A 25620-nucleotide genomic window follows, 5' to 3' on the forward strand; every position below is an offset into this window, starting at 1 on the left:
TTTTTAAATACGTACTTTTAATCGATAAATTATTTTAAAAGATATGAAATAAAAATTTCAAGAAATAGTGATACTGTTACTGTTATTGTATTTCAAAATCGTTTGCGTTAAAATTTAAAAGAATTAATATAAATTGATCCATACATTATAAGAAAGGACTTTAATGGCAGCAAAAAAGGTAAAATGTTTAAATTTTTACAGTATTAAAATAACTTTCTGTAAATAACTTGTTCCAAAAATTAATACAGAGATACACAAAATTTCAGCTAATTACTAATTAATTGAATATTTAATTAAATTTTGCACTCGTTTTCTTTCTCTTGTTCTAAAGAATATTTAATTAAATTTCGCGCTCTGAACTGTTAATAGTTTTCTTTCTCTTTTTCTAAAGAAAAAGGGTATGAAATTATATTAAAATTACTCAAAGCGTTTAGAAGGAAATATGCAAAAAGCATGTATACATATATAATCATACTGAGTTTTAATTATAGTAAGACGACAAAGAAAATATTGCGCCTTATATATCTTAAAATTTATCTCTAATTATTCTTCGAAATGTTGACTCTTAACAATTAAATATCGACAAGTTTAAAGTTTTATTTTCATACTGTTATAACCCCCTGGGGGGCACCTCGAAATGAGGATGAGAAGCTTCCGGCATGATGGTTGGTTATCGCCACTGTGGTGGGCACAGGAAAAGGTGGAGGTCGGCTAACTCCTTCCGATGATGGAACGTGCTCCCCAAGGGAAGGGTTGTACCGTGGCCGGTGATAGCCCTTAGGACTCAACAACAGTTCCCACTAGTGTTGCTTTTGCAGCGGTCTGGTCATTAACATTTTTCTTAGTGCCTTCCGGCTGATCGGAGTTAAAGGTTTTCATATTATTAACATTAGGATCTATCTGTAAAAGTAGAAACATAGAATCAAATTGATTCCAGCTCTAAAATGAGTCCCCATTGAAGCATTTGGAAATTTTAGAAATATAAAAACTGAGCAAGAACAATTTTAATTTATTGAATAATTTCATATCTATTTGATATATTTATTTATTTCATAAAATTTCCTATGAAATATCATTTGCAAGCCCCAGTACAAAAAAATATATATTCATAAATTTGTTGTCACGTAGAAAATTCCTTTTTTTTTATTTCTTTAATATTTCAACCAACTTGCCAACAGAAAATTTCTGCTGATGATAGTTGCGATTCTTAATCTTTTCCTATAATTATATTTAATACACAGAGTTTGAAAAATTACCAACTGAATAAAAGATGGTAGACACACTCAGACAGTGATTAGACTACTCCTAGCTCACGGTCTGCCTAAAATAGAAATAGCTTTTCTTTGTCCTTGCTGATGCGGGGTCTAAATTGGAATGCAAACTGGAGGGTTCCATACATAATAATAATGACATTCGGAAATGATTAATCTCCTAGAGAAGGAGCTAAAGAGATAAACTAGTTGTTTCTTATTACTTATTTTTACTTTCTCGTGTACTAAGTATAGAGAAAGTATTATAATCGTTAAAAAATTCCAAACTCGAGATTTTGACGAATCTCCACATTTCAGATCTCCTTCAATTCTAAAAATATATTTTTTGAAGATGTCTGCCCATCTGTGATAAAGATAACTAAAAATTGCCTTGGGTTAGACAAATGAAATTTGGTATGTGTTCGTTACATCAAATTCATAAATTTCTATCAAATTTTGAGAAAAATCTATTTAGAGGAAGTCTGTCGGCCGAATGTTCGAATATAAGGTAACATTATAGCTACAAAATGAAGTGAGCCAGATGAATAAAATTCGGTACACAGATTTAACATCTATATTGCGGAAACTTTTTTTTTTTGCCAGATTAAATAAGTGGTTCAAAGGCTATATATTCAGAAGCATTTAAAAGAACAAGCATCAAACACTCAATAATTTAAATATATCAAATTTGGTTTGGGATTTTGTAAATTCAATTGTAAATCTGTGTCAAATTTTGGTTTCTATCGGTTGGTAAATATGCGCCTAAAGTACACACACATAACTGAAGAAGTTTCTCCGAAGTCTTGTCTTGGGAACCATTTCAATACGTAGTCTTCCTATAGGAATGTACCTAAAACAAATCATCTATAGCGACACACTTCATTGAAATGAAATTTTAAAGACGTGTAATATGCGTTCTTTCCAAAAGAGATTTTATGGACAAAAAAAATTCTCCGAAGAAAGCATTTTTATAAGTAAATGTAATAAATATTGATGCAAATGTTAACAAACCACTTTAAAATTTATATGTACATGATCTGAACTAAACGTTCATAGATAAAAAAAGTTAGTTTTTGAATAAGTGAGCTGAGGTATGAAGTACTTCTTGAAAACGTAACTTAGAGCAAAGCCGTAGATTGAAACAAGTGACACAAGGATATATCGAACACAACAAACTGGTTCTATAATAACCCCACAAAAATTGAAAGACCAGAAACGCCAGTTCAACGAAACTACGGACTCGCCCAAGTCGTCCAGATATCACTGGAAAATTTCTGTCCTTTTCGTAAATGTGTTTGACTGAATACTTATAGTGCTTGCTTTGTTCATTAGAGACGCTCTTCTTGATGGGTACCGGGAGTGAATTTTTATAAGAACCCTCAAAGAATTTTCTCAACCCCTCATCTTCCAGCTTACACCTCTTTTGCATAACAGTCCCTTTAGAACACGGTCTGTCATTTTGGTTTCTAGGTGGGGGTGAGAGGGATTTTTCTTATCTCTGAAAGAGAAACTAGAGCGTTCCAGTGTTTTGAGGTACTTGAACTGAAATGTTCTTAGGAGCGAGAGGATTAAAGTCATCCGTACATTGTACAACTGTTTTGTTTCTTCATTTCTTGGCGTTCCACGAGGATCCCTGCGTTTTTGTAATATGTGACTGATGAAGATTTTAAACTTACATTACATATCTGCAAATTATGGAAATATACATATATATTCAAAACCTTGGTGCACCAAGAATTGATACTGGTTAGTTGTTTAGTTTAGTTTAGTTATATTAACTTCCCGTTGTAAAGCAACACTAGGATTATTTTGGGACGGACCTCGTAATTTTGTACCGCGGTCAGATGACGAGAACGACACCTGAGCTGGCACCCCCCTCTCCACACCACACCAAGAATTGATACTGGATTGCAGTTCGGAATTCTTACCGTAATGCATTTGATTTTGATTTCTTTGCAATTGGATTTCTTCACTCAGTATAATGATGATCATATCAGAAATTAATTATCATATCATTATTGAAAATTATTCCATTTAAAAAGATAAGCAAAAGATTTTTTTGAATATTTCATTATTTTTATCAAAAAGAAAGGGCTCCTTAATTGATCATATGAGAAGAACAATTTATAGAACAATTATAATCAGTAAATAATGCATAAAATTTCAGAAATTTCAAAGAACGTTTAAAGCCATTTTTTTTATTGAAAATATTTAAATGAAAAATATACCTGTTTCTTTACCCCAAAAATGTCGCATTACAATTACATTTCTTTAATGACAAACTCACAAACAAATGGTAATTATAATTTCAGTTCTAATTAGGAATCACAGAATAAAATATTTCGCATCACTCAAACAGAGTACTTGAATTCACTGCTTTTTATTGTTTACCCACATTTTTATTTTAAAATAAGCAAATGACTTAACATTTTACGCTTAACATTTCATGTGATTAACGACTAAAATATTTGAATAAAGTTTTGGAAATCGGAATAGCACTGAAGTCTTAATTAAAAATGATAAATGACCGTAATGGGTTATTTAAGGAGAAGGTAAATTACCTCAATAAATACAAGATAATTAATGAAATAATTTACTAGCAAAGTAAGATTAGGACAGAAGTAATAAAGAATGGTTGTAAATTTAATTGTATTTTAAGTTTTGTGGTATTTCTTTGAAAAAGTGAAATCTACTTTGTATTTTTATCGTTTGGTTGAAATACAACATTACTTAATTGTTATTAGCTGAAAACATTGATGAATTTTGCTGAAGTATCATTCATAGCGCTTTGGTTTTTCTTTGGCCATTATTATAAGCATTTATTGTAATTAAGTTTTTTTTAATTATTCTTTCAATTTGGTTTATTTTTTTATATTTCGGTTTTTATAAATTTATTTTTATATTTTATTTGACTTCAGTAGCTAAAAATGTTTTAAAGTGAAGCTGACTTTTTTAGTTTCTAGTATACGTAGCATCGAAAAAGTCTAATAGTCGTTAAAAAATTCGAACACGAGATTTTGACGAATCTCTACGTTTTAGATCTCTCAGAGTTCGGAAAAAACATTTTTGGGAAATATTTTTCTGTCTGTGATAAAGATAGACGGTCACTGTCTGTGACTTTGAAATAGACGGTCAAAATTTGGTATATGGTTTTTCACTACATTTGCAGAGTCCTGTCAAATTTTGTGAAAAGTCTGTTCAGAGGAGGTTCGTCTGTCCTCCTATTCGAATATAAGTTAATACGATAATTATGTGTTGATGTATTTAGCTGTTGATTCTAATGTGCCTGCACCCATTTGAGTAGCACCAAGCGTTATGGCGAGCGTATGTGGGTGAGTGATTGCTGCTGCTGCTGCGTCAAGTGAGTCTGGGTTGCTGCGGCCTTTTTGTGTTGCTACGTCAAGTGAATCTGACGACTTTGGGTTGCTGCGTCAAGTGTGTCTGACGACTTTGGTTGCGGGTAGAAGGCACCACATCAGCTGCGCGAAGGTTGAGGGTTCATCGTCCAACGTCACCGATGTGGCTAATTGTGATGCGCGAGGATAGAACCTGAGAACTTGTGGTTTACAGCACAGTAACATGACCACGATACAAAAGCAATTGCTCGAGTACCGTAGCTGTTAACTGGCTTATAAGCTTTCACCACAATATGATGCCTCAAATTCGCTGCAATCTAAATATATCAAATTTGGTATGTGATTTTGTAACTATAAGTGTAGTTTTGTCACAAAATTACATACAAAGTTATTAGACTTTTATTTCGATCGATTGGGTAAAATGATTTATAAATAAAAATTCGATTTTCGGATATTATTAACCACATGCCAGGGATTAATCGCCAAATAACTCGCCAAAGATAACATGACTGATTCAGTAAAAATGCTAAGTTCACGTCAAATGTTATTACTTTGCAACTATTGTTCGCCAAAACCAAGCAAGATGTTCTCTGCGATAACACCTTTATTACAGACTATGCCAGACATTTTTGGAGTGGTCACTCCCATTGGTTTTTGTTGTTGTTATTTAGAGTCGATCCCAATTCATTCATTGCTGTTATAATCGGCGTACATTTTCAATAGACACAAATATAAATTTTGAAACATAACTTAACCTTGATATATTCCAGACAAATTCTCATGATGAATTCAACCAAATTAAATTTAATGTATTATAAGATGTCCATCAAAATGTAAGGATCTGAGCTAATTCTAATCTGTATAATAAAATATACGTCATTTTGTACAATTTCCAACTATGAGTCGTCCATCTGTCTATGACAAGTTTAGTTCCGTTGTAAAGCAACACTAGGGCTATTTTGGGACGGACCTCGTCATTCTGAGCGGCGGTCAGATGACGAGGACGACACCTGATCTGGCACCCCCTCCTCTCCACACCATACCACACCAGCGGGAGGACGTTTGGTCTGACGGATGACAACAGACCCTCTTACACGACGGTACTTCGGTGGAATCGGGTCTCGAAGCTGAAACCTAACGACTCACGAGTCGAGACCTTACCACCAGGCCACCGCGGCCCCTGTCTATGATAAAGATAACCCAAAAACGCTTTGAGTCTAGATGGTCTTTATATCAAATTTAAAGATTTCTGTCAAATTTTGTACAAAATTCATATAAAGGAAGTCTGTCTGTACGGCTGTTAGAATATAAGTTAATAAGATAACTACATAATAAAGGGAGCAAGATAGATAAAATTTACGCTATATATTTTACATCTATAGTGTACACACCTGTCAAGGTTTAAGCCAAATCGAAAAAATGGTTAATAGTCTGTCTGTCTGCACTTTTGACAACAACTAAACGTGATAGTTCAAAAACGCAATGGCTTCAATATATCAATTTTGGAAGGTGACTTTGTGCCAAATTTTTGTTTCAATCGGTTATGTAAAACACGTTTAAAACACACATTCGATTCTTGGACACTATTAACCACATGCTAGGAATTTATCTCAAAAAATCACATGATATATTCATAAAAAAATGCTAAATCCATGCCATAGGTCAATATTTCTTAGCTAATGTATGCCAATTCTATACAAGATGTTTTCTGGGATAACACCTTTATTAGAGAATAGGCGTTAAAGTTTTGGATGACCATTCCCGCTTTTTTCTGTTAAGTATTCAAAAGTCTATTCGCTCTTCAGAAATTTATTCTTTTCTTCAATTTCTAGTTTCAAGTATTATTATTCTCTTCCTGTTTGCTTTTATAAAATTAATGAGTAAATTTTGTTAACTTTGTGTTTTTATTACTATCAATTATTAAATGTACGGCAAATTTAAATTTAAGAAAAATTATGAGGAAATTCATAGTAATTGAATATAATAATGAAATTACTTTAAATACAGTTTCCCAGGCAATTTTATAGGAAATTGCTTATTGCTAAAGAAAATAATGAAAATTTTGAAGCAGCATAATGGAAAAAATTTTGGAATATTGAAAATAAAATAATACTGAAAAACTAAATTTACCCAATTTTAATTCACATATAGAGAGAAATACTAACACATATTATTTTTTTATCATAGTCTAAGAATACTTATCTAAATATCTGCATTGAATAGAAATATGGCAAAATTATAGAAACTTCAGCTACATCTAAATAAATTTGGAAGGATCTGTAAACATGTTTTGAAAAATTTATTAAGTAAAAAAAAAAAAAATTGCACGCATGCTTTTGATTAACAAAGGTTAAAGTAAATGCGGTACAATATCATTTAGATTTTCATATTTTAAAAACTTTCAAGAGACAATGCATGTCCTTAATACATTTAAAAGACGAAGAGAGGTTAGTATTTTATCCAAAGTTAAATACCATTTTAGAAAATTGTTTTCAGTAATCATGCTTGAAAAAACATTCCAAACATCGTAAATTGAAAACAAATTTTTTTAAATATTTTTTCCAGTATTGATTTTTTATTTTTGGTTATTTAAAGTAAGTCCTTTTATGAAGAAAACAACTTCGTTAATTTGTTTCGAATTTTTTTTAAAAAAAGTTTTATATACCAAAGCTTTTAATTTAAAAGGTCAGACTAAACCTAAAATTAATGATAAAGAGCTTTCTTTTTCTTTCATTAATAAGTTCACAGACTGCTTCAATAATTTTATTAATTGAATAAATTTGTCCTGCTTTTTTTTTCTTTTCATTCCTATTTGCTCACTGCTTTAAACTTCAATAATCTCTTTATAAGCGATTTAAACAAACATTATCGCGAATTTAGCAGCTCTTTTTTTTTCTTTTACCCATTTAAAAGTAAATATTCGTTAAAACTTCTAAAGTGCTCTTTGATTTAGAAATTAAAAAGAAAATATTTCTTACTAAGCTGCTTTCAAATACTGCTGCTGATCGTACATTTTTATTACTTTTACTTTGCGTTTCTGTCAATTTTGTTGGAAGCAGTTTTTTTTTATTTCATTTTATAAATATAATGTCGAGGCACGTTGCAGTTTAGGTTCCATGAAAGTAGTATTGAGTTTCCAAGTCCTTAAAATCAATAAGTTAGTCTGAAGCTAAATTTAGAAATACTCTTATTGCTTAACCGCTACGGTTTAGGTTTTATTTCGATATGTAATACATCGCCATTGTTTCCAATTAGTACCGTAGTTAGCGAGTTAATGCTCGTCTCAGACTACACTGAAACATATAAATGCCGTGATTTTCAGACATCTGCAGATAGTGATTCACTTATAATTTGCAGTGTTGCAAGATTGGATGATAACATAATCAATGTCTTCTTCATAATGTGGTATGTGAAGAAGATATCACATTATGTCTTCTTCATAGTGTGGTATCTTCTTCATAATGAGGTATAATGTGGTAATAAGTATTGATTTCTCTATCAGACAAATTTTGAAATTTTAGTTATATTGAAATCTCACTCTATATAGGGACAGATCTTTTCATTTTGTGTAGTAGTCAGATGAGAAGGACGATGTCTGAACGGTACAAATTTCCAATCCACACAACGTGAAAGGTTTCGATACTCGAATAACAGTTTTAACATGCAATCCACAAACATTATGGTTTCTTTACTATAATGTATATTTCTCAAAAAAAGGCTTCTAGACACTATTTTTATGAAATAAATTTTCCGACAATTTAATGCATTTATGGGAAAGACAAAGATTTAATATTATTTAAATATTTTATTGTCATCGCAAACCAATAAATCCATAAAATTTCAGAACTTTAATACATATATAAGTCAATCTATTTTCAAAATTTCATCCTAACAATTATAAAGCAAACCATAAGCTTTTAAAAGCCTTAATATCGAAACCAGATAATCCAGTAATTTATATTAAGAACTAATTTTATTTGTTTATCTTACTTGTTTATTTATTATTTACTGTCCACAAATTTCGAGGGAAAATAAACAATTTTCTCCAGAAATATTTAAATTTTCTAAAAATAGTTTAAATTTTCTCCATAAATATTTAAATTTTCTAAAAATAGTTTAAATTTTCTAAAAATAGTTTAAATTTTCTAAAAAGTAGTTTAAAATTTTCCGAAAATATTTTATTATTTTGCTGTGTTTTTTTCTCATAACTAATATTTTAATACGAATTTATGACATTTCTTGTAATATGATATTATTATATGACATTTTTGTAAATACGCAAAAAAAAAAAAATCCTTTAAATAATTCCGTCTAAATAAGACTTTTGAAATTTAAGGTTTTCCACAAATATAATAGATTTTTCTAAAAAATTATCAATGCTAAAAAAGTTTATTAAAATTACTTTTATTTAAGGTGTTCGGTTCGTACACACTAGAAGATTTTTTTTTAAAATTTTAACTTTAAAAATCCTTTTTTTTTCACAGTAGATCATTAATATGTGTTTAAACTCATTTCAGTGAGAAAAAACCATATTACACTCATTATTAATTAATTCAATAATATTTAATAAGCTAATTAGCCTATTTTTTGAAACATGATATCTTAAATTCTAATTTGTACAGACACAATTCTAGTTGGAAATGATGCCTAATATTAGTCTTCATGTTGTCTGCCTCAATCAAGTTATAAAAATATATAGTTTTTTTTTTAAATAATTTTTTAATCAACAATGAATAGAAAAAGCGAGATTTTTTCTGTCATTTTAACATTTAAGCAGCTATTAAAAATATATTTCTATAAATATAACTTTGACTGAGGCACAAAACATCCGCTATTTCATATAGATTATTTTGATATATAAATAATTGTATTTGGTTAATATCATGTGGAGTTACGATTGTTTGAATGAAGCAACATAGTGGGAAAATATCATTCTTCATAAAATGAGTTTTAAAAAATCCGTAACTAGAGTTTTTAATGAAAGCACCTCAAGAAAAATGATTATAACTCGAGAAATATTTCGAATATTGACAACATCTTGGTATCGTTTGAAAGCTAAAAGATCAGAGAACATTATTAAGCAATAAAAAAAATATTCGATATTTTGAACGAGTTTCGAAGTTTCAAGTGTGTACATATACCTTAATATAATTTTTACTATAATAATATAATCTTTAATATAATTTTTACTGGGGAATTAGGGTATTTTCCCAAACTTCAAAAAATTCTCCTTTCAATGTTTAAATTAAATCGAGAACGTTTTTTAAAAAAAGTATATAAAATAACACTAAAATCTAATGAAAAATGTTAACATTTTAAATTCGTAAATACATATTTTCTATGAAATCTCTTTATGAAGCAATTTGCGAAATAACATTATGGGAATTAGTAGCAATTAATAGAATATTGAAAAATAAATGCAAAATGCATTTTATTATGCTTTTTAAATTTTTTTTTGTTTATAAATACAGCAAAGAATTTTGTAAACAAGTTTTTATCAAATATACGAGGAAAGTAGAGATGTTTCTTGTATACAGAATGTGAAACAACTTATACATAGCAATAAACTATCTATATTATTTGGTATTTATTATTTATCTAATATCTATCTATATCGATAAACGTATTTTGTTTTGCATTTAATATCTGAATTCATTAACAATCTAATATTTAATGTTTTAGTCTTTTTTCCGTAATCAGGTGAATGAACCAAGACAGCTTAAAAGAATTTTCCCTGGCCGCTATTTCCCCCTTACTTCTTTTTTCCACCCCCTTTATCTATTTCCGAGTATTATGGAATGATTTTTCCTTACTCCTGTTGTTTGGAACATTCACATTTTCGAAACAATTTCTATCTTTCTTTTCTCAGAAAAAGATTTTATTGAAAAAGTCACTGCAGACGATCCAAACCAAGCAAAAAGGAAATTATATTTCAAAGGTTTCTTTTCTTTTCACTGCGGAAAATGTTTTCGTGAAATGAAACATGAAAATAAATAATAATGGAAAATAGAGATCTAATTAATGATAAATACAAAGCATTTTTATAAATAATTCTAGATAAATTTGAATGCTTTTTTTTTTCTTTTCATTCAAAATTATTTTTCTGGGAATTTTTACTTAGAAATATTGACATTGTTGAAAGATAATGGTTACAAATTTTCTACAACACTTATGTTATTTTGTTCAGTTCTATTTAAGATAATGAAGAAGTATCTCTGATTTAGAAATAAGAACACGTGTAGCTTTAAGGAGCTTAACTTCTTGTAGAAATCAAATAAGTATTTCTAGTGCCACTCGTATGTAGTGATATCCATACAGAATGAAGTGTAAAAAATTGAAGTTATCATTAGTTCATGCTAATTTAGCATGAATAAATTTATTTTCATTGAAAAGCAACGCAACACAAAAATAGGTTGATCTAATAAAAATAATCTTGTTTGTTTCATTTCAAATTCTATTGAAAGAAAATTAAAAAAAAAACTTTGCGGTATTGTAATTGCTGTAAATTTTATTTGATATAAATTTTGAGGAATCTCCAAATTATATAACTCTCGGAGTTATATAATTATAAATTATGTGTGTATAAAGCTTCTCAAATTATATGTGTATAAGTGTTTGGCACTAAGCTTCATTTGTAATCATATATTCCCTTACCAAATTTGATATATCTAAATTGACTTCAAATTTGATAACCAAATTTGATATATCTAAATTAATATCAAATTTGATAACCAAATTTGATATATCTAAATTAATATCAAATTTGATAACCAAATTTGATATATCTAAATTAATATCAAATTTGATAACCAAATTTGATATATCTAAATTAATATCAAATTTGATAACCAAATTTGATATATCTTGAATTACAAGTCCTGATAATACAGATCGACAGACAGTCAGCCGGCGGCTGTATTTGGCTCAAACTTTTACAAGTGTCTGTACTATAGATGTTAAATCTGTGTACCGAATTTTATCTATCTAGAGCTTTCCGTTTTGTAATCATAGTGTTAACTCATATTTGAACAGCTGGATAGACGGATTATCTCTGCAAAATTTTACTCAAAATTTGATAGGCATTTGCGAATTTAGTGCAAAGACCGTATACCAAATTTCATCTATCTTGCTCTAAATGTTTTTGAGTTATCTTTATCATAGATAGATAGACAGGTGGACATTTCCCAAAAATGTGTTTTTCGACTTCTGAAAGGTCTAAAACGTGGAGATTCGCCAAAATTTCGATTTCAAATTTCTTTTCATTACTATACTTTCTCTACACTACATATACGAGAAAATAAAAATCGCCAAGGTTCACACGATAAATTTAATAAACAATACATTTTTTTTTTCATTTAGCTCCATCAACTAAACAAGAGATTATTTCAAAACTATCAGCGACTATTAGTTTATTTTGTTTAAAATATCAAGTTATGTAAAGATTACTATCAAATATTTTAATTATACTGATTTTTCTAAGACTTCTATTAATTTTAATATTTTGGTATTATATTGGTTTTTGTATTAATCTTAACTTCAATTCTTTTTTAAATAATTAAATGATAAATTCAATAATGCTTTTTTTGATATACTTATAAATATTTCTGTGAATCCCCAAGACTATTCTATTGGGCCCACGCTTGTTTATTTAATACTGATATTGGTTGTTTATTTATAATTTCCTTAATATCTGTCTGATGATTTGAAATTATTTAGGTTGATAGAATTTAATTTAAATATAATCTTGCAAAAGGATTTTCTTAACTATAATAGTAGTTTTTGATCAACAAATACAGCTGTTATATATGATTATATATTAAATTTAAACTTAATTAAACTTAGATTGAAACTTAATCTTTAATCGATTCTTATAAAATTAACTACCTTGTGTTATCTCTCTCAGATTGTCACATTGCAAGCGTTATTTTTGAATGAAAATAAGTGAATTCTCTTAACATATCGATGGTGCAGTCTCAAAAGTATATAATAAATCAAGATTTCCCAAACATGAAACTAAAGACTATTCTAGTAAAAACAGTTTGAAGGTTCCATGTTTCAATATTGTTTATTCAAATATTTAAATTTTAACTCTTATTTGAGATCTATACAATAAAAATAGAAGCAAATTTATAGAGCAAATGCAAATGAAATTCATGCGTAACGTTACTTACAAAAGTTATCAGTTTTATTTTGAAAATATTTTTTCTTATCTACGAGACATTTTTGACATTAGCGATTCGAATCTTCAGATATTTGTTGTGCAATTTTTTTTAAAATTATTATTATTAAATAATCATTCATAAGTTCAGCACCTTTGACATATTCAACTGCTTTCATTTTGCTATGCTATTCAGAAAGCTTAGATATAATCTTATATTTGATGGGTTTTTCAACTTTAATCACATTGATTATTTCTCATCATATAAATGTTCATAAAATTTTTAACAAGTTTCACTAATTTAATATTTACGCCTTCATAATTCAAAACATGTTTATTATTGTTTTTAAAAGTAATTATTTGCAAATTTTGATCTTTGCATGTGGTTTTCTTTATTTAGAGTTTCTATAGTGTGCATTTCTCTTTAATCTTGTAGTTTATAATTTTTTAATAGATTCTTTTTATACTCGTGATATATTTAAATTACGAAATTCATCACTTCACCGATTATGTTACATTACTTTATCAAATAATTACTTATTTTTAGAAATCATTGGATTATATATTTAAATGGTTAAATTTAAACATATATGGTTAAAATAAACATAATGGTTAAATTTATATATATATATATATATATATATATTGATGCGTATATTTGATATCTGCAAGCATAAATAACAAAATGCCAAGCTCTGTTGTCAGTGGCATGATACCATGGCATGCATGTAGATTCAATGAAGACGTGCGATATTTCTTCATAGCTACATTATCAAGAGCAACTACATTTTCCATTATCATCACTTATGTAGCTTACATTATCTAAACATATATTAAATATACATAAATAATATCTAAATATATATTGACATATATATTTGATATCTGTGTATATAGATATCAAAATGACTAGCTCTAATGTCGAGGACATTATACTAATGTATACTTTCCGATTCAATGAAAACATGCGATATGTCTTTAGAATTGCATCACAAAAAGCAGCTAAATTTTCTATTATCATCACTTACGTAATGAACTTTTTTAATAATATTTATCTAAGTGTATATTAAACATATATATATAATATATATTTAGATAGATATTATTATATTATTAGATAGTTGTATATATATATTAAATATATACAGTAGAGCTAACCATTTTGATATCTGCATACATAGATATCAAAATAGCTAGCTCTAATGTCGGAAGCTTGATATTAAGACATGCAATCAGATTAGATGCAGAAGCGCAATATTTTTTTAATTACATTAAAAAGAGTATAGCTAAATTTTCCATTATCATCACTTATGTAGTGTACTATTTTAAAAATATCTAACGAAATATATATTAATTATATATTGACGTATTTGATATCTGCACGTGTAGATATAAAAAAGGCTCATCTAATGTCGGAGATATGTTACTAAGATATGCATGCAAATTCAAACGGGATTTGTGATATTGCTTTAAAATTACATTAAAAAGAGTAGCTAAATTTTCCTTTTTCCCTACTTATGTAACATTACTTTTTTAACAATAGCTAACTATATATCAAATACATATTGATATATATATTTGATATCTGGGTGTATAGATATCAAAATGACTTGCTCTAAGGTATGCTTTCGGATTCAATGAAAATATGAAATATTTCTGTGTATTTGCATTAAAAAAGCAATTAAAGTTTTCACGGTCATCGCTTATGTAACATATTATTTTAACAACATCTATCTAAATATAAAAGTAATATCTATTGACATATTTATTTGATATCTGCATACATAGATATCAAAATGGCGTGATCTGATATCGGAGACACGATACTAATGTATGCTTACGATATTAATGGAAACATGAAATTTTTCTTTAGAATTATATTAAAAAGAGTAACTAAATGTTCCATTATCATCATTGTATAGCATTCATTTTTTATTACATGTATCTAAATATATATTAAATATTTGTTATATATCAAAGCATATATATCAAAATTTTAGCTCTAATATCGGAGGTGTGATACTAATGCGTGTATTCCGATTCAATGGAGAAGTACTATATTTCTTTTAGAATTATAGTAAAAATAGCAACTAAATTTTTCATTATCATTACTTATGTAGCAAACTTTCTTAATAATATCTATCTAAATATATATTGATATATATATATTTACTATACAGATCTAAGTAAGGGGATATCATAATGGCTAGCTCTAATATCGGAGGTGTGATACTAAGGCATGCACGCAAATTCATTATTGAAGTGCGATATTTTTCTAGAATCACGTTAGAAAGATCAAATGAATTTTCCCTCATCACCACTAATGTAGCATACCTTTTTTAATTATATTTATCTAAATATATATTAAATTTTTTATTGAGATCTGCTAACACATATATCAAAATGATCTCAAGATATCTGCATTGCAGAAGTTAATTATCTCTAATATTGCAAGTGTGATACTAAGGCGTGCATTCTGATTCAATGAAGAAGTGCTATATTTCTTTTAGAATTACATTAAAAATTGTAGCTAAAGTTTCTAACTGGTTCCATTCATTTATTTTATCTTCATTTCTTTTTTCTTCTAGATGGTGCTTTCCACACCGTCCAGATCCTGGACACTGCTGGCTCCCTCAATTTCCCGGCCATGCGAGAGCTTAGCATTCGATCCGGAAGGGGCTTCATCCTGGTCTTCTCGGTAGACAACCTGCAGTCTTTCCACGAAGCCATACAACTCTGGGATCTCATTCAGCGAATCAGAGGTGAGCTAGAAACTTGTTTCTTGGAAACTGTGCATTCCGAAAGGGTTTCTTCGAAATCTGTAATCAAAAATCGATCGCTCAACTTTCTGGGACAATATTTACTGTACTACGTTTCTTGAAAGCACGTCAATTTATACGAATGGGGCTGGGTTAATACCTGGTTTCGTTCCATCAGGTAGACGTTGATACTGATTCTTGATTATTCCTGATGCTTTTACCTTATACTTTTGTACTTGAAGATTCTCTTTTTCGCTTCGGAATGAAGCATTATCTCTGTGGATTAGATTCTCACATTTACACCAAGATTAGATTTGAGTTTCCAGTTCTGAAGCATCAAGGGCAGATTGATATTGATTTTCAATTAAACTTGTCTTTTTTACTTGATACATTTGTATCTTATGTAGATTCTTTTTCCATCGGCAGATTGATACTGCCTCTTGATTGTACCTAACGCTTTTTCTTGATACTTTTGAACCTGATATAAATTCGTTTCCAATCGGAAATAAACCGTTTTCTCTGTGCTTCCAGTTCTCCCACTTGCGCCAAGCTTAGGTTTGAATTTCCAGTTTTGCAGCATCAGGGGTAGATTGATATTGATTCTCTGCTGCACTTGTCTTTTTTACTTGATACTTTTGTATCTTATGTAGATTCTTTTTCCATCGGAAGATTGATACTGTCTTTCGATTGTACCTGACGCTTTTGCTTGATACTTTTGTACCTGATATAGATACTTTTTCAATCGGAAGGAAACCGTTTCCTATGTGCATTCCGTTCTCACACTTGCGCCAAGATTAGTTTGAGTTTCTGGTTTTGCAGCATCAGGGGTAGATTAATACTGATTCTTGATTGTACCTGAAGCTAACTTTATACTTTTATTTTTAATACAGATTTTTCCCCATCATAAAGAAACCGTTTTCTCTGAGTGTGTGGTTCTCATACTTATGCAAAGATTAGGTTTCAGTTTCCGATTTCGCAGCATCAGGAGAAGATTGATGCTGATTTTCGATTATACCTGATGCTTTTGCTTAATACTTTTGTACCTGATATAGATTCTTGTCCCATCGAAAAGAAACCGTGTTATCTGTGAGTATGGTTCTGAAACTTTCGCCAAAATTAGGTTTGAATTTCCGGTTTTTCAGCATCAGGGCAGATTTAGCATGCAGATTTTTAGTTTTTCAGCATCAGGGCTTTTACTGATTCTTGATTGTACCTGACGCTTTTACTTGATACTTTTGTGCCTGATATAGATTATTTTCCCATCGGAATGAAGCCGTTTTCTCTGTAGCTATGGTTCTCACAATTGCGCCGAGATTAAGTTTGAGCTTTCAGATTTGCAGTATCTGGAGCAGACTGATGATTATGCCCAATTGTACTTAACGCTTTTATTTGATACCTTTGAACATGATATAGATCGGAAAGAAACTAGTTTTTTTCTCTGAGTATAGTTTTTACACTTGCGCCAAGATTAGATTTGAGTTTTTGGTTTCGCAACATCAGGAGTATTTTGATACTGATTCTTTTTTTATACCTGACGCTTTTACCTGATATTTTTGTACCTGATATAGATTCTTTTCCTATCGGAATGGAACTGTTTTCTCTGTGAGTTTGGTTCTCACACTTTCTCCAAGATTAGTTATGCATTTCCGGTTTTTCAGCATCAGGGATACATTGATTGATTCTCTATTGTACCTGACGCTGTTGCTTGGAAAGTTTATACTAATCTTGCAGCCAATATGTTTGCTGTTGATAAGCAATAAAACAGTACCTGTTAACAGACATTAGCTTTAAAGATTGTTACCTCTAGGCAAATTTGATAACGTATAACTTGGTTATTAACTTTAATTGTCTGCTTTGTTAAGTAAAACGTTATTAAAGGAAAAAGTAAGAACTTTCTAAAATTTAAAAAAAATAATGCAGCAGAAGTTTTTTTAAAGTATTTCATCGTATGTTTATCCAGAAAATATTTATATTTTATTCTTAAAAATATGTATATTTTTAAACACATTTTTCAAATCATTATATTTTGAAATTTTAATTCATGTTCAAGGCTTGATTTCTATTTGCTTTCAATTAATTTACAAATAATAATTCTGTTGAATTATTTATTTCTGTTTGTTACAATCACATCCTGATACTTTGTATTAAGGTAAAATGCATTTATTTTTTCATCGGAAATCTTATCAATTTATTACACTTAATAAACATTGAAAGAAAAGGAAATCAAATATGTCAAAAAATACTTTTTATTCCAGGTAACAGTAAGAAACTTCATATATAGTTAGAAAGTACAACACATATGTGTAAGGTCACCAAGACAATCCAATACTTTGTGTTATATTGATACTTTAATCAATATGAAACATTTTTTCATATTGATTAATATATCATCATTATTGATACATTGTATCATAAACTATTCTTATGATAAAAGTATGAGATTGATGCTTTTATGATGGTGATAGAAGTATCACCCAACTTTAGAAAATATTGGTAGGAATGATGTTTCTGATCCGGAAACTTGTTTCTTCGAGTGCTTCGTTTGCTGATGATGTGGAGGTGATTTGAGATCATCTCGAAAGTCGTGAGTGATCTTTGTTTTGACAATGATTGACGCATGGCTTAGAAGCGGAAAGAAAAGGCTTTGCTGTTGTAAATAGCATAGAAAATGGCGGGGGAGGGGCACTCTTCACTGGCATGGGCACAGTTACATGGAATAAAGAACTATTGTGATTAGGTAAAAATTTATAGTTAACATCACGCATGCTCATGCATGGCGAGGGGGGGGGGAGTCTTCACTTGTATGAGCATATATGGAATAAAGGACAATTGTGACTAGGGAAAAAATTTATAGTTAATATCACGCATGCTCATAGCGTCGCCAAGGCAGGATGATGAATTAGACTATATAGACCTAATATTTTATATCAGACTGATAGAATATTACCATTTAAAAATGAATAAGGTCGAGTATATTGCATATCGTATCCAAAAACTGATATCAAATGCCTTATGCTCTTAGTCTGTATTAATTTTATGTACTGATATTTTAGCGTAACTGACAAAAATATCCGGTAAATACCGTATCAATCAACCCTAAATTCATTCCTCACTCTTATATCCGACAAATTTTCAAACAGATTTATTTTTAATCTGAAAATTAATATCTTTCGGTCATTCATGCTTTTTATCGATGAAACTCTTTATCTCTTTCGTTCAACAAGTGTGTGAATCAGCAGTCTGTTGGCTACTAACGTTGGAAGAAAATGTGCTTAAAATCAATAAAAACACGTGAATATATATCAAACTGATTTTTTAAAATTTTAACAGAGTTTATTTATATTTATATATAAATATCAAATAATATAGGCATAAAAAATATGTAAGAAAATTTTCGAATCGTTATTTTTAACCTTACTTTCATATATTTTATTTTTGTATACTCCAAACAATTATTTTTCGAATCTTAATGCTGCGGAAAGTCTTTATATTAGAATATTGACATTCCTATTTGGCGCTTATATGGGAAAAGGCTTAATAATTTTGAATTGTGATTGGTTGACGCAAACGCCATCGACTCTGTCAATCCTTTTTAGAACTTCAGGAAGAATTACTGGGATCAATATGAGAACGTTTAGCTTTCGTTGTTGAATATAAAGAATTTTAGACCCGATGTATCTTCAGTGAAGAATAGTTTTGAATCTGGAATTCTACAGTTTTAAGATAGATATTTTACCAATAGAGGATATAAGGTTTGAATAAATAATCGCAATGAGCTACCCTATTAGAACTAAATGTTCTCTAATGTTGGAAAAATTCTCGTATCTTTCGGTATTCAGAATATAATCAACAACTGTACTACATATCATACAATATCTGTTGTTGCTGTTCCTTATTGCACTTGCCATGGACAAGCCCGCTGTTTCGGAGAAAGCCGATTTAAGCCTTAAGGTTGAGCGCCTCTTGTTTCTATAGTTCTCTTGTTTCTTGTTTCTATAGAGTAGCGCCATCTAGGGCCAAGTAAACGCCTTAGCTACACATACGTCACAACCCTTTTTACGGGGCGGACTTATTCACTCAACCACAGATCGTAATTTAAACCTGAATCAGAGAACGATCACCCCCGATTCAGCACCCCCAGTGGTATTACTCCCGACATGGAGGACTTTGTGTCCACGACAGATTTAACGCGCGTCAGCCATCAAGCACTCGGGGAATGTTCGGCCGGCGGGGTTCGAACTCGCAACCTAAGGGACACGAATCCGACGCTCTACCAACCAGGCTATACCGGCCTATGCCATATCTGGTACTAATAAAGTTGTATTATCGAGCGATACTGATTGTGCATGGTTCCAACTTGGTGTTGCTCAACAACGAGTGATTCATAGGGCAATTATTTAGAGTCATTAGTGTGGCATTATTGATTGCAATTTTCTTTTATTAGTGAATATATTTTCTTTTAATAGTGTTAATCACTACTGACAATAAGTATAAATACATTTTTTTTTCTTTTTGGAATTATGCCTATTTCAACAAGGTGACTCAAAAAAAAAAAGACTGAAGAAATTTGGAATGTTTTCTTAATAGTAAATTCGTATGAAAAATTGTGTGAAATGTGCCACTGGGGATGATTATGACATTATTATTTATTATTATAACAGTAATAAGCATAGTAACTCAAACGATATTGAACCAGAAGTTTTAATTTATCATATTGCAATGCGTTGAAACAATAAAAAATATTTTATATTATTTTGCATCTTTTAAAAACATCATCTATGTTTACTTTTAATGTTAAAACAATTAAAAATATTTTATATTGTTAACAATAAAAAATATTTTATATTATTTTGCATCTTTTAAAAACATAATCTATGTTTACTTTTAATGTTTTTCAGAAATTTTTTATACAACTGTTCTTTTGACAATAAGATACTTTTTTTAATTGTCTTCAGAATTTAATTATTAATTGATCAATTAATTCAATTTAATTTTGGATTCCATACAAATAATGCTTCTTGCTATTGAATCTGAAAAAAAACCCCTCAGGATCTCATAATATGTATAATAAGTATTTAAAAATTAAAAACATGACAGCCAGCTTCTTGGCATAGGGGTAGCGCGTCTTACCGGTGAACTGGGCCTCCCAAGTTCGAGTCCCGGTTCGGATCTGGTTGTTCTTCTTTTGTGTTCTATCTGTGAGGTGTGTGGACATGCCCCCTTGTAAAAAGGGGTTGTGCAAGCGAATGTGACGCATGAAGTAGCTAAGTCGTCCTTTTGGCCCTAGTTGGTGCGACTGAAAAAACAAGAGACGCTCACTCGGCTTAAATCGCTAATAGATAACTGTCAGCAGGCTTGTAAAGTGCCATAAGTCACAACACAATAACAAAGGCATAAGAATAAAATTATACTTTTTTGTGCACTAATAAAAGTAGGCTTTTAAAAACTGTTTACAATATTTATTATATACTGCACCTTAAAATACCTACTTAAATCATGAAAATACTACTTAGTAAGTTATTATAAGAATTTTCACTTTTCTTTATCTTTTAACAATATACCCATGTAAACCTAGAACATTAAAAATATGCCTAACAAATGCTTAATCACATAAAGAATGAATGCATTCATACGCTTTTCATTTTAATAAATCAGATGAGATATGCGTTTCATGCATGAGTGAATGCATTTAATGCTGTGCTTTCTCTACAAACATCTTCAAAACATTATCAATAAGACATTCCGTGAGCTGTTTGCCAAGTTTTGACACTGCAGTCATCTCAACACTTAGCTTTCCATCATACTTCAAGGCCCATATACAAATGTTTTATCACCCTATAACTTATCTTGAGAGTTATCTTTGTTCGACAAGTTCTCGTTCCCTGTCCAACAAAGAGTCGACTGCCGTTTGTGATTAATCTTTATTTGAAAGAGAATCTGTCTTCGCCCAGACACTTTGACGGAAAGTTTTGTCGAGTTAAAAGCAGATTTTCCTCTAAATTGCCTTTAACTACTGTGCTACATTAATTTCAAAGGAATTTCTTGACTTCATTTAGAGATATTTGAACTGCTTTTGAAATATTTTTATTCACTTTTTTGTTAGCAACTTGCCTATTTTTTAAAAAAATACAAAATAATTTAATAGCAAATAAATTTGAAATGAGTAAAAAGGATAAGATTTACAATAAGAATAAAGAAAACTTTATTGTCCTATAACTTATGAGCATTGTTTTTGAAATATATATTATTTTCATATGTGTGTGTGTGTGTGTGTGTGTGCGTGCGTATGTGTAATGCAATCATGCCAATTTTTACTTAATTTTGTCAATTATTTGAAGTATAGGTTAAGTTTAATAGGTTTTGTTTTTGCAATGAAACTCGGGCTGTTTTCATTGATTCATTCAATATTTATTGGCCTGATTTTTTTCCGATTGTAGAACGCCAAGAAGGACAGTTTCTATTTAATATCTGTGTTACTTACACGGGGAAGAAAGATTTAAATTACAGAATTTCAAAAATTATAAGACAGACAAGCCTGACAGTTATGCTTTTAATAGCAGTATGATGTCATAAGACTTAACTCCGTTAGGATGGTTCAAGTATACGATATACATCACAGACGTCAAGCTATTAAATAACACAGCCTTATCGTCCGGTATAATTTGATGCTTAAAATATTTCATTTAGGGAATCGTGAATTCAAATTAATTCATGGTAAGTAAACCACTATTTCAACGAACCCGTTGGTCGCTATCAGCAGCTATTATATAATTATCTAAAATATCTGTATATGAAATAGTTCACCTTGGACCCTATATTTGCTTTATAATTATATATAATGATTTAAATATTTACAGTTTAAATATAATCATTTTATGTTTCCAACAGAATTTGTTTTTGATATTGTAACGAAACTATTTATTTGTGTAAAAAATTATAATTAAAGCAAATTTTTTAAAAATGGCCATATTTAACCTTGCTTAATTTTATTCATGTTCAAACATGTTTGATATTATATTTCCATAATGCATTCTGCCCACATGCTTTCAAGTTTTGACAGTAATAAACATGATTTAATGCTCTTATTTCGAGATATAATCAACACAGAAGCACTCTATATTTTGCTAATCGGCTTTAGCAAATCCAGTTTGTGTGACATAGCCATTATGCTGTATAATGACTTAGTAAATACCTTTCTTGAGTATTTTCCTTAACTAGTTTTCGTCTCTTCCATTAGCACTTTTCATATAATAAATTTTTCTTTATTTGGAGATAAAATGGGATTTTAGTAAACAGCTTAATATGCTACAGATTTAATACAAACTAAACCTTTCAACCGAGAGGGAATTTTTACCAACAATCTTTGTACCAAAATCTTTTTAATCATTATTTATGCGCTACATTTGAGAATTAAGACTACACAAATTTGCTGAAAGTTCATCTTATAATCAATTCTCCAAACAATCACTACCAATAATAAGGGACAATGTGTGTGCATATGGGTGGCCGCCTGCAGACCACACTATTTGGTCTAGAATTTCCAAATTTAGCGAAGGAGGATGCACAGATGTATTTAAAAGATTACTTGGGGCGAGTTGAAATATGACTTAAAGACTAATTAAACAACGTCTTGGAGTATTTCCATGATAACTTCCAGAAACATAATTACATAGAAATGTTTCTTACATCATTCTAATTTTTTTAATTGTCTTTTTGTTTTAAAAATCTATTCATCGTGCAGCATTTCGCCGAATTTCTTTAAAATATCTTTTTAAAAAATTGTTTGAAATGCGTTTCATCCTTACCATAAAATTCAAAACAATCTTCGGAATTTATCAAATATTTTATAACGGCTTTTATTCCGTCGTTGAAATCTAAAAAAATAGGGTTTTATCCATAATCCGCGGATTTTGCATAAAATAAACGTAAGTAAAATCATTCTGCCACGAATGATAAAGTATAAATAGAAAAGAATTTATTCGAATAGTTGCGTTTTCAGTGGTAGCGTTGTGCTATTGGGCATTTCAATATGAGGGATCATTTACACATACATAAATGTGAAAGGATTGAAATGATATGGTTTAAATGCCTATTATTATTCGATGCTTTTTTTAGAAATGCACAAATCATGATTAAGAGATTTAAGTGATTTTAAAATAACCAGCGCACTCATTGAATCAGATGGTCGCCAAAGGTGGCTAGTATGGAATAATTAAATTCTTGATATTGTTCTTGAAAAAGATTTAAGACCTGACTATGGTTTCGGATAAGCCTCGAGAGTACCTCAAAAAAAGTATTTTCAAATTAGTGTTAATTGTTTTGGATTGTCAGCAATTTTACATAAGCTAGATAGTTTTTATTAAAAAGGATTAATAAATCAGTATAAAAATAATAAAAGTATCTTATAACAAGATTTAAAGAAAATATTATTTAAAGTTAATTTCTGAAGAATTCTCTTCCATAACTTTAAATACATACAGTTGACGGAATATATATAGGAAAAACATATAGATAGAAAAAAATAGCAAACTAAAGATAAGAATGTTAAAAATGATAACAAAATGTTTTTTTTTAAGAATATCTCTTCTATTTTTATATCTCTTCTGTTTTTTGTTTTTTTTTACATTTTAATAATTAATTATAGTTATTTTTTTTTACGTACTCAGATGAAGAGTTGGTTACATTAGTTAAAATTTTTAAAAAAAAATCATTCTTGAAATTTGGTCCCAATTTTCTAAAACTGAGGTAAGGCATTTTACGGTTAGTTTAATTATATTGTTTCCATATATATTTATATACATAAGTCACGATAAGTTGGACCCATCCTTTATTCAATAAAAGTCGAAAGTCAAATTTTTGAACTAACTTTCGTTAGTTTATCTTTTTTAAACGATTTATACATTGAGGACATTTAATTCAAATGTGATGTACTTAATTAATTCAGGATTCCTGGTAAAAAAAAAGTCAAATCCAGGTTATTAGATTATTTTATATCCATCGGAAAGTTCATAATTTTAAGATTAATTTTTTTATGTATTTAATTTTTAAAAAATCCATTTAATATAATTTAATATGAGTAACGTACTTATAAATGAATTCCAGTACAATCCTGAACATTTCGCTTAAATTTAGTAAAATGAAAAATATACTTTTCAACTTGAGATAAATAATCGAATTCCTAGATTTTCCAACGAATCCAAGACTGCAATTCAGGTCAATTAAGATCCTGTCACAAAATTTCTTAATACAAATAATTGACCTGATATTGAAAATTCGAGCTTAAACTAATATCTATTTTTACACGCTTTTATTTAGCTTTATTTGCTTCGTCTTTGTAAAAGCAGAATTCTGTCATTGATTTTTCATTCAGATCTTGAACAAATTCTAAAATTCTGCAAATAATTAAAATTATTGATTTTAATTAAATTTTATTTCCACGTAAGTAGCTCCATCTGGGTGTAAATTTGAGAGAAAATGTATTTTTTCAGATTTAAAAATGTATTATAAAATATATTGTTACTTGTCCGAGCTTAAAATCCAAATAATAGACTCCTAGTTAAATGAAAGAAACTGATTGGATGGTAACGAAGTCATCCCAGAACACCTTTGTGTTTTTAAAAGTTGATATTCATTTTTTATCGCTTGTTTTTAAGTGTTATTCTCTTGTGCTTTGCAACTTTATTTCGCAAAATTTATTAAAGTAAAACTATTTGAATGCATTCTGTTTATTTTTCCTGCATGTCGATATTATATAAAAAGCATGAGGCATGAAATCAGTACAATAAAGAAATTAAACCTCAATGAATCACATGTGAAAAACGTTTCTACTAATTCATAATTATTTTTTTATTAATTTAGGAATATTAATTATATTAATTAAATAGATATTTAAAATATTTTTTAAATTATATTAATTTTATTTATATATATTATATTAATTATATATATATTTATTATATTATATTAATTTTTTATTAATTTATAATGAATATTAATTATATTAATTTAGTAGATAATTAAAATATTTATTTTTTAAAAATTAAAATAAATTAAATATAACTTTAAATCACACAAAATTTATGTATATTTATTGAAAA

At 29.2% G+C, this 25620-nt stretch overlaps 1 protein-coding gene across 2 annotated transcripts in view; it reads left to right on the forward strand.

The window, feature by feature from the left end:
* LOC129961732 (ras-related protein Rap-2a-like) overlaps positions 1 to 25620 on the forward strand; it is a 142955-nt gene that overhangs the window by 102356 nt on the left and 14979 nt on the right. For both annotated transcript variants that reach the window (XM_056075281.1, XM_056075282.1), the window contains one exon: positions 15353 to 15526. In XM_056075281.1, coding sequence (XP_055931256.1) covers positions 15353 to 15526 — 174 coding nt within the window. The remainder of the gene's footprint in view (positions 1 to 15352; positions 15527 to 25620) is intronic.

This window comes from Argiope bruennichi, chromosome 2 (genome assembly GCF_947563725.1).
Source record: "Argiope bruennichi chromosome 2, qqArgBrue1.1, whole genome shotgun sequence".
Taxonomy (NCBI): domain Eukaryota; kingdom Metazoa; phylum Arthropoda; class Arachnida; order Araneae; family Araneidae; genus Argiope; species Argiope bruennichi.